Genomic DNA, 10,946 nt, shown 5'->3' with positions numbered 1-10,946 from the left:
CAAAAATTAATAAAAAATAATTTAACAGATTCAAAAATGAATTCATAAATGTGGATAAAAATTAACAAAAATCAATAAACGTAAATTTAAATTAGTAAACGTAGTAATCAAACATTTCTCAAAATGTTTAAATTCAATTTTCTTCAAAATGAACTCACACTTGAGCAAATTTTACTCTACACTTTAGATAACATGCAGTAAGATTTTATTAAAATTATTTTATAAAAAGAAATTATTACTGATGCCTAAATCTCTAGTAGAATGATAGCAAACGTGTTAAATAAATTATTATAAATAATAATGAAGGATCGCGTCATCAAGAAATCTCCAAAACACTGCTGTACCATTGCAAATTTATTTTTTTCATATTTTCTCTCCGTTTCGCGAACGTGTTAACAGAAATAATCGTTATCGAAAAAGAAATAAATAAAATTGAGAAAAAAGAAAACGTTCGAGGAATCATCCTCCTCCCCTGATGCGGTATCAATTACAAAACCAAATCTTAAGAATTCTAAGATTCTTACAAACTATCTATAGTTTATCGAAATAAAAGAAAAGAAAATAAAAGAGAACGAGACATATCGTTACGACAGTATTCTCTCCGTTGTGCGATTTCGAAAATCAAGTATTAAATCGTGATTTAATGTTTCGAGCGTTCGACGTTCAGAGGTGCTGTTATCGATAAATGTCGATAATATCGTTAAGATATTGTTAAAATACATTAAATAAGTTAAATACAATATTTAACTTTATGAGTGCAATATGTAATTTTATAAATATTCTTTGTATCGAGTTAATTAAACTAGCAACTTCTTTTAAAAATTAATAGAATTTACTGTTAAAATTGTGTTTAAGGTTAGGGTAAATTTAGACAAGGATAATCTAACCTGAATGATGGAGTTATGTATCATTTTAGGTTAGGTTTGAAGTTTCACCTTCATAGCAAATTTATGTATCAGTTAGGTTAGGTTGCAAGTTTAAAGTTTGACAAGTATAAACAGATTTTAAGTAATTAAATTTTGTAACAAGTTAAGTGATATTTCAAGTTGAAAATTTGATAATAATAAACAGATTTTAAATATTAAATTGTGTATCAAGTTAGGTTAGGTTGCAAGTTTGAAGTTTGACAATAATAAACAGATTTTATGTAATTAAATTTTGTAATAAGTTCAATTAGACTTCAAGTTGGAAACTTGACAATAATAAATAGAATTTTAATCTTGAATTGTGTATCAAGTTAGGTTAGGTTTCAAGTTTAAAGTTTGACAATAATGAACAGATTTTAGGGAATTCAATTTTGTAGCAAGTCAAGTCAGACTCCAAGTTGAAAATTTGACAATAATGAATAGATTTTAAATTGTGTATAGATTACATTGTGTATCAAGTTAGGTTAGACTGCAAGTTCAAAGTTTCACAATAAATATCTTCAAACGACAAAATTATCTTAAGATACCTTTAAAGTGAAAATAAATAAATTCAAGCAATAAACTTACAAAATTACATCAAATGAAACTTCAAGTTCAAACAAAATATGAACAATAAAATTCTGCATCAGGTTAAGGTTAGGTTCGAAGTTCAAATAAAAAGACCTAAACAAACTCATGTATCCGTTTTGTAATTTAAATAAAAAATAAATAGACGTTAACGATAAAATCGCTACCATTCATCTGAACGATTATCGATCCATCGACACAGTAACCTCCGAACGATAACAAAATAATAAAGAAATATACAAATGCGCCGAAAATTCCGGATAAAAATCGCACAAAATGTCGTATCGATCGAATCAATGATTTCTCCTAAAAATATGCAGGTTGCCGTTACGTAATAAATGATAAAAATCAACGAAACGATTTTAGTCACTCATTCATCGTACACGCACGTACACGCGCACACACGTGGGCTGTTTTATCAGTTTCTTCCCTTTCGTTACGCGAATCGATTACAAACGAGTACATTCAACTCAATGGCAGTCTGTGTTTACTTGATGCAGGCGGCGTTTACCGCGTGCAAAGGCATTCTTTTCCGGAAATGCAAATGCGCCAGGCAAACGTCGCTTGAACTTGAGGAACTTTTTCTTCTTTTCTCTTCGCTGTTTTTTCTTCTTATCAATTGAACGGATATCTAATGAAAATTCGGACGATTTCCATTTCCCATCAGAACGTTTCAATGTTTTCGACGACCTCTCGTTGCTCCTGTCGCAGTAAAACCTCGAGATTCCTCAATATTTATCGAGTAAAAATTAAAAAATTAAACTTGTAGTTTTCTGTATGCTCTTTTATTCTGAACAGTTTCGGCGTGAATCATAAAAGACTGGACCTGAATATAGTAGTCTTAACAACGGATAACATACTTAGTTTAACTTCTCGCAGCGCTTATCAATAATTAAAAAGTACAAAAACGAAAAATTCGATATCGCATGTCTGAACTGTCACGATTCGTTAACGTTTATTAAAAGTCTTTGTTAGTTTCCGTAAAATAAGAAGCTACTTTTTCGGATAGGCTGTGCAACTTCCAAATTTTTTAAAACCTCAAACTTCGGATCGTATTCAATTTTTATTTCAAAATTTCGACATCAGGTCAAATTTGTTTTTAAACATTTTAACCGCAAAATTACTTTGTAAATGTCTCTGTGTATTTTTTGACAATTTTACAATTTTTACAAATTTCCATTTTTTTAATTTTTATGTTTATACAAATGAAAAGAACAAAATTTAAGTTAGTAAGTTTTTTATAAATTTAGCAGTTAAATAAATGATTGTATCACTGAATGAAAGGAGTTATGTTTATATAGTCTTCAGTATTTGTTAAAGAGCCATATAGCGAGACTCTATTTGCTCGAGGGCCATATAGCGAGACTTGAGACTACTGCTTCGATTCGAATTTCTGATTCCGAAGTTTGTTAAAATAAGAGAAGATGCACAACCTCTAAAAATTAACAATAAATAACATACATCGATCGAGGTTTCACTGCGACTTCTAATTTACAGTCGATAAACGATAAAAAAAGAATCTTCCTACCGATAATACTGTTACAATGTCCCCTTCGCGAATCTTTGCGATCTTTCTAGCATTATTTCTTCGTCTCTATCTCACGATTTTACATTGGACGGTGCAACTAATTACATACATCGTCTCGATCGATCTTCACAAGATCGCCACGATTAAAATTTCCGAAACGTTCGTTCAAAACCGCGAATAATGCCCAACCAGATCGCGTAGCGTAGAGTTTCCGAACCTCGTAAGAAGAGAAAAAGAATGTTATATTTTACAAGAAGAAAAAAAAAACAGAAACGATCTACGAATTACAAACACACAGGCTAAACCAAATCGCAGTATATTCACTCTCGCACCCCTCCTCCTGATCGCTACTCAGTTCTGTTCTCGAAAACAAGAATTTCCGGAACCAGCGATCTTCCGGATACGCTATCTACCATTTTGCTCTCCGATTTATCTTTCGCGACGATCAAACCTCGCACATTTATCTCTCTCGACACACGCGAAACACTGTGGCCGCATTTTTATCACCCTTAGACTTAACGCTATGCACAGTGTACTTCTTTCTTGTTATCCGAAGGTTCTCTTCGGGCACGTGGCGACCGGAAGCGTGATAGAAAAATAATCACGGTAATCGTGCGATCGTTACCCTCTCTCCTTTTCGAAACTTTGTACGCGAGAATTTCGTTCTTTTCAGAATATTTGTATTTTGTTTTTTTTTTTTTTTTTGAGAGGGGTGGCTTTCAGTCGCCATTTGCCGCGAAAAGAGTTACAAACGAAAAATTATCCTTATTCAATAAACTTCTCGTTTTCTAATTTTAATTCATAGTCACTCGCTATCCGCACAGCCACGCTCGCCTAAACGTTAAAAGGATTCTTTTTTTTATTTTTATCTCGTTCTTCCTCGACATCCTCCTCTCGATCCTCCTTTCTTCTACTTATATAGCGTTTCCCTAGCAACCAGTGTTTTTTTTTTCCTTTAAGTTTACCATTTATTCGTTTTTTCCTTCGCCTCTCTTGACGCGAAGTGTAAAGAAGTTATAGGAGCCATTGTTTCGTGTATATATTTTCTATATATATATGTATATATAATTTATATATAGTCAACGATTAAAAAAGAAAAAAACCGAGCCTCGGTTCTTGTCGCGGTGATAACGGTGTCCTTTGCGTTTTTTTTTTACCGGGAAAACGAATTCCGAAGTGGCTGTTCGATTGTACCTTTTCCTGTTTCCGTTTTGGACTGGGGATGTTGTAGGCTACTGTAGAGAAAATGGCGACATTTTGTGGGGGAAGATATGTCACTACATATTGCATGTTTACATAGAAATTATTATTTGAGAATTTGAAAAATTTGGTGAATTTAATGTTTGAGATTTAGAGATTAATCAGTTGGTAATTTAGAAACTTTGTTATTTAAAAATTTGATAATTTGCAAATTAGACAATTTGATAATTTAATAATTTGACAATTTAATAATTTCACTATTTGATGATTTTTCAATTTGACAACTTCAGTATTTGATAAATTGACAATTTGACAATTTGACAACTTGACAATTTTACTATTTTATGATTTTTCAATTTGACAATTTCAGTATTTGATAAATTGACAATTTGACAACTTGACAACTGTGACAATTTGACAATTTAACAATTTCACTATTTGATAATTTGACAATTTGACAACTTGACAATTTAACAATTTGGTAGCTTGACAACATGGCAGCTTGACAATTTGACAACTTCACAGCTTGACTGCTTGACAATTTAATAACTTGACAATTTGACAACTTGATAGCTTGACAGCTTGACAATTTAACAATTTGACAACTTGACAGTTTCACAATTTGATAAATTGACAGTTTCACAATTTGATAAATTGACAATTTGACAACTTGATAGCTTTACAGCTTGACAATTTAACAATTTGATAACTTGACAACTTGACAATTTGATCATTTGACAATTTGATAACTTAACAGCTTGACAGTTTCATAATTTGATAATTTAACTGTTTGACAATTTGACAACTTGACAGCTTTACAGCTTGACAATTTAACAATTTGATAACTTGACAATTTATATCATTTGACAATTTGATAACTTGACAGCTTGATAATTTGACAATTTGACAATTTACCAATTTGACAATTTATTTATTTGACAACTTGACAACTTAACAATTGAACAATCTGTCAATAAAAAAATTAAAAAATGAGTAAATTAAGAAATCCAAAGAATTCCATAAAAATCAAACCTTCCCAAATCTAAAAGTCTCCAAATCACACTAAAAAAAATAGTGTAAAATTCCTGCCCCTAAAATTGTCCTCATTCATAGTTAGCCTCCACATCCCCAGTCGAACTACACCTAATTCATTTGTTCGCGCTCGAAATAATTCTCGTCCGAAGCACCACTCGAAAATCCGTCATTTTTCATTCGTCACTCTATTTCTCTCTCCTTTTTTTTTATGTTTTTTATATTTTTTTCTTCTCGTTCAACTTTGGACCCGTACGTGGTGCAAATTGAAAAATCTGGGTGAACGAAGAAAATCTTCGAATCTATTTTGTGTTGGTATTCATAGAAAAAAAAAGATATACGTTAATCGTTGTTACGCCGACGTGTATTCCAGAAATCAATGAAATTTATAATTCTACTGGTCTACCTACTACCAATAAATACAAAATGAACCAGGCATGGAATTCCGTTCGTTTAAAGCCTTTTTACAAAATACAAGTGAACGCGTTTTAGGGAAGAAAAGCATGACGGGGCCCATCCACGCACTAGCTCACAAACTTACAGTCTATCTTAGCATCCCTAAGAGCTTCGTCTCAACTGTTTCGCTTCTTTCTTTTCTTTTTCCTTATCATATACGCGCGCACAAAATCGTCCGAAACGAGAGAGAAAAACAGAACAATTTCCGATCGAGTTGCACGAAGCCTTAGGAAGGTTAAGGCTCTTCTCTAAAATCGTAGAGTCTAAATGCTCGTAAAAGTAATTCTGTGTAAATGCGTACGCATGATGTGTTTGTATAGTTTTTTTTGCTTTTTTTCTTCTTAATAATTAGACGCAATGTATGCGCGCAATATTCTCGTATACATCGTAACGCTCGTCCACGTGTACATGGAAGCGCTTGAAATATTTTTACATCCCGACGCGTTACTCGCCGCGTCGACGATTAAATTCACAACGGAGAAATTCGAACAATTCTGCAGGAAGAAACACGGTATCGAATTTAATCGTCGTTACATACGAATTAGCTTAACGTCTAAATTATGGAACAGAACGGTACTCTGTTAAGCTCTGGGGTTCTGTTCGATAACGATTCTCGGGATTCGTACAGAGTTCGAATGACGCGTCGAGAATTATTTTTAAATTTGTCTTGTACGCGTGATCACGCATTCGGAGCCGAAAGAGGGGAGATCGATCGCGCGCATACACGCGGTTTAATCGGAAAGCAAGAAAAAGAAAGTTTCAAAGAAAGGCGAGATTCAAAATTCTTTTTTACGCGTACATAGAAAAAGAAAATGAAAGAACGGAAGTAGAAACGAAATAATGGGAAACTCGCGTCTCGACTTCTTAGGCCCTCGTGCGTCCTCGCGCGAACATCGACATCGAGATTGCAATTTGTACGCGTTATCCTTAAAAAGGATCTTCTCGAAAGTGGGCTCTGTTTTGAGAGACCAGAAGTTGTCGAATTTTCTTTACAGATACTTTTAGCATTCGACGAGTTATTTGTTTGCATTATTTAAAACTAACGTCAGGTTACTTCGACGCCATATTGGTTTCTGTCTAGCTAGGAGTCACTGATTTTAAACGGGGTCTTGTGACAAACATTTTGGTGCAAGTTAAATACATTTTCTTTCCTTAATTCTCATTCATGTCATCCTTTCTTATTTTCCTTTCTTTTGTTCTCAAGTGCAAAGTACTTCTACAGAAATCAATTTGATTTTCTATTGAAGATTCATACTATAATACATAGTAATAAGAGTTTTCTTATAAAAAAAGAAAGAACAATTTTTATAGAGGTTTCTTCATTACACTTGAGAAAAAAATTTATTCTTAAATAAGATAGACAAGGTATGTTGTATCAATAAATAAAATGGCGTCAAAGTGATCTGATTGATTAAAAACGGTTTTCACAAATAACTTGCTAACGAATAGCAAAACAAGTTTTCTTGAAACACTTTCAGACTCGTCGAACACTATACGTAGAAAAAGATCAACAATTTTTGGTGGCCCATTCACCCAAAAGTACGATAATATATCAAAGTTTCGTTAATTACACTTGTTTTTTTTTGCGGAATTTTAAGTTTACCTACATAGAAAATCACGGAAAGTTGTTTCGTACCTGCTTGCCTCGATATTTGGTCGCGTCACGATAAACGGAGCGGAAAAAACGTCGAAAATCGTAGAAAAACGATGAACACGTGATAGAAAAAGTTGTCTGTCGCGAGAGAACCACAGGTACGAAGAAACGTTCCATTCTATTTCTTTTCTTTTTTTCGCCTTTCGCAGAAAGCTTATTTCGCCGTACGTTTCCTCGGAACGTCGCTATAGTAGTTTATATACACACAGTACAATTACGGATTAGCGTTCACATTTATCATACCGATAGACAATATTTAATAACTTGGTTGTATTTCGATCGTGTACTTGGCTAACACTTCCTACGTTATCTATAAACGCTAAACGTTAACTAAACTTCGCTTAACCGTATGCCTGTTTTCGTTCTTTGTCCGTATATGAACGCGTGCCCTGAAACTTAGTCGATCATAGGCATATTCGCATACGCGCATCGTTCGAAAATAGAAAAGAAAGATCAATGCCTGCTATTGATTTTAGGAGAATTTAATCGTCGGTGATATCAGTCCGTTTTCATCGATTGTCGTAATGGAGATTTTAGAGGATCAATATATTTGCAATATCTCAAGATCCTCCGGAGTATATTCTCAGTACTAATATTTTTAGACACTGACTTTGAGTATTTTCAAATACTCAAACTTCCTACATTCACCAATTCTGGAATTACGAAACTGTTCATTTGTTTTCTCATTTTTAAACTACAAAATGCTTCCCGTATTTTCTAGTTACCCAGTTACTAAATTTTTAACTTCCAATTTCCCAAACCTTCAAATTCCAAAATTCACGATATGCCAGCGCAAATATTACCAATGTTTCAGTATCGTAAATACTGAGAATCCTGAAATATTGACGATGCAGAATGTGTCCACAAAACGTACATATCCTTTATTACTCGCAGTTAAAACAAACGTAGGTTAGGTTATTACATCGTCCATTTTAAACATGACGAATGCTCAAAATGGCTCTCAACACTGGTCATATTTTTATCGATATTAACTCCTTGCCTTACCAATTAAACAGATTATTCATTTTCTGTAACCGAAAGCAGAAATATTCGTTTAAAACGAAATTCGAGTTAACTCCTGATAAAATCTTTAGGTTACCTCTCCCTGAGATAACTGATTCAAGGAAGGCAAGGGGTAAATATTTTGTATTCATTTTATTGGCACATTCTCTACATATATCGATCATCAGAGATTTCCAAAACGCGTCGAATGATTCTAAATAAGAAGAAAAATGTCGGTGCGTAACATAAAAGAGAGAGAGAGAGATAGATAAAGAGAGAGAGAGATGTGGCCGATCAGTCCATCTCGTTCGACCCTGCCGAAACGATCGTTCCTCCCCTCGAAAGGCACGAAAAAATCTTCGACTCCGAATCTCGATCTTAACGCCTAAAACGGTGCGCTCGTTCGACGTGGTCGCGTAGAAAAACGTGTCCTGCGAGGATCACCAAAAAACGGGGGATGGGCGGCGATTGCTCCCAGTGTTTCAGCCTTCTGCGTTTCATATTTGTTTTGAGATCGGGATAGGAAGGGGTCTGGGGGGTTGGTGTCGTTAAAAAAGTGTACGCGCGATAGAAAAAGTTGGCGAGCCGACGAAGCGTCGTGAAGCATGCCGGATAAATCGCGAAAGGGGTTGAACGATCTCGTCTCACGCCTGATGTACCGATCTGCCGATCACGGCGCCTGCCATCTATCTACTAAACTACGAAGGAACAAAAATCTGATTACTCGATATTTGGCACAGATTAAACGGCGAAAATGTTCTCTCTCGTCCTTTGATTCTCTCTGACGGGCCAACGAAAGAAATGCCTCTTCGAAGCGTCGCGACCTCGCTGAATCGGTGCATCTTAATGTGTGTCAAATATTAAGCATGCGACGGCGTGTGTGTGTGTGTGTGCACGATACGCGTACGTACATATTAATACATATACATATGTAATGCGTAATGGGTACATGTACCGCGTCCGCGGTCTTTCTCGATTCTGTAATCGTCTCTCGGTTCTCTCTTTGTCTGCTAGCGACGAAAAACAAAAATCCTCTCCACGAATGCTCTTTTGTCCTTTCGTAACAATGTAAAAAAAGAATGTAAATAAGTATTTATGTTCATTATATATACATATACACTTATACACACATACATATATGTATATATAAATTTATATATATACTTTCGCGAGGGGGTGGGGTTCTGGGGGGAGGAGCGTACCACAACGCGTCTCTCGTCTATATACGTATATATCGTGTGTACGCGTGTATACATCGGTACGATACAGCATACGCAGCCTTACGATCTAGGAATAATTATTTAATCGTGGTAGCAAATCGCCTTAAGTCTACAGAGAAAAAAAAAACAGAAAAAAGAAACGAAAATCCTGCCTCGTAACACGAGAAGTAGCCCGCCTCTCGAAGGGGGGCGCTGCTGTTGGAGTCTGATCCGGTGGGACGGGAAGGGTAGAGAGGAGAATCTTTCGAAAGAGGGAGCTCTCGAATAAAGAAAGAAGAGATTCGACGGTGTGAATCGAGAGGAAAACTATATTTTACAAGGGATCGGACGAGGGAAAGGAGGTTTACAGGGGTGAGAGAGGGAAACGTATCGACGACTCGGCGGCGAGCTTCGACGTTGAGCTCTGTCTTCGTTTCAACCGCGACCGTTTACAAACTCGATTGCGATGACGACCCTGTCGAGGAACGGTGTCGGGACGAAACGAAGACGGACAACCGGGCAGTAGGAACATACGAAAACACCGACCGGACACCGACTCGAATCGGCCGGTGGCCACGCCGAACGCGAGGAAGCCTGGTTGGTTCCTCGAAGGAGCCTCCGACTCGAGTGTCCACGGTGAGAACGTAAACTGTGTGTCGCGGAAAGATAGTAATCCTTGTGCATCCGATCCTACGTAACACGCACTCTTCAGGGGCTACGTTTCTTCCCGTTTCGACGCCTCTGCTCCGCGTCGCGGCAATTGTTCGTTACTCTCGAGCGGAGGCGAGTTCGCCGCGGTGAGCTCGCGTTCAGTTTGCTAATCGCGACGCGCCTTTCGATCACGAATGCTTCACCACGATCACGCCAGGTCGCTGTTGGGATTGCTGTTGCCTGTGAAACTGGAGGAACTCGGCTTGGAGCAGCCGTTGCTTCGCCACCGTCTGCGACGACGTCGTCGTGCTGCTCGTCGTGCTGGACGATTTATTGTTGGAGGCCACGGCGCTCGCTTGTTTGTTGGTCAAAGCCAGGGGCACGTCCTGCGCTGGCTCGTCGCTGAACAGATGGTCGCCTTCGAGATGGCGGATCGCCTCAACGATCGTTTCCAGGTTCTGTCGAGAGGTGTTCGCCAGGTACAGCCTCGCCTGGGGAGAACCATCGTCCAGGGTGTTCGATGGCGATGGCAACCTACAAACATATAGAAATATTTATTATACACTTGCTCTACAGTGATCTCTTCAACGATTCTCAAAGTCAGAATAATGAACTATATAACTTTTTGATGTTACATGAAATATGAAAACTTAGAAACTTGATTCATATTTACGACTGTAAAACTATCATCTACCAACTTGTTACATAACACTGCTAAACGCAGCTTTATA

The 10,946-nt window shown here is 36.6% G+C and overlaps 1 protein-coding gene across 2 annotated transcripts in view; it reads right to left on the bottom strand.

Annotated features, from left to right (window-relative positions):
• Positions 1 to 336: 336 nt before the first annotated feature.
• The window catches only part of crp (transcription factor cropped), a 178,499-nt gene continuing 167,889 nt past the window's right edge, over positions 337 to 10,946 (bottom strand). For both annotated transcript variants that reach the window (XM_076532754.1, XM_003703181.3), the window contains exon 6: positions 337 to 10,749. In XM_076532754.1, coding sequence (XP_076388869.1) covers positions 10,404 to 10,749 — 346 coding nt within the window. In that variant the 3' untranslated portion in view covers positions 337 to 10,403. The remainder of the gene's footprint in view (positions 10,750 to 10,946) is intronic.

This window comes from Megachile rotundata, chromosome 6 (assembly GCF_050947335.1).
Source record: "Megachile rotundata isolate GNS110a chromosome 6, iyMegRotu1, whole genome shotgun sequence".
In the NCBI taxonomy this organism is placed as follows: Eukaryota; Metazoa; Arthropoda; class Insecta; order Hymenoptera; family Megachilidae; genus Megachile; species Megachile rotundata.
This window is presented reverse-complemented; position numbering and strand designations above follow the sequence as displayed.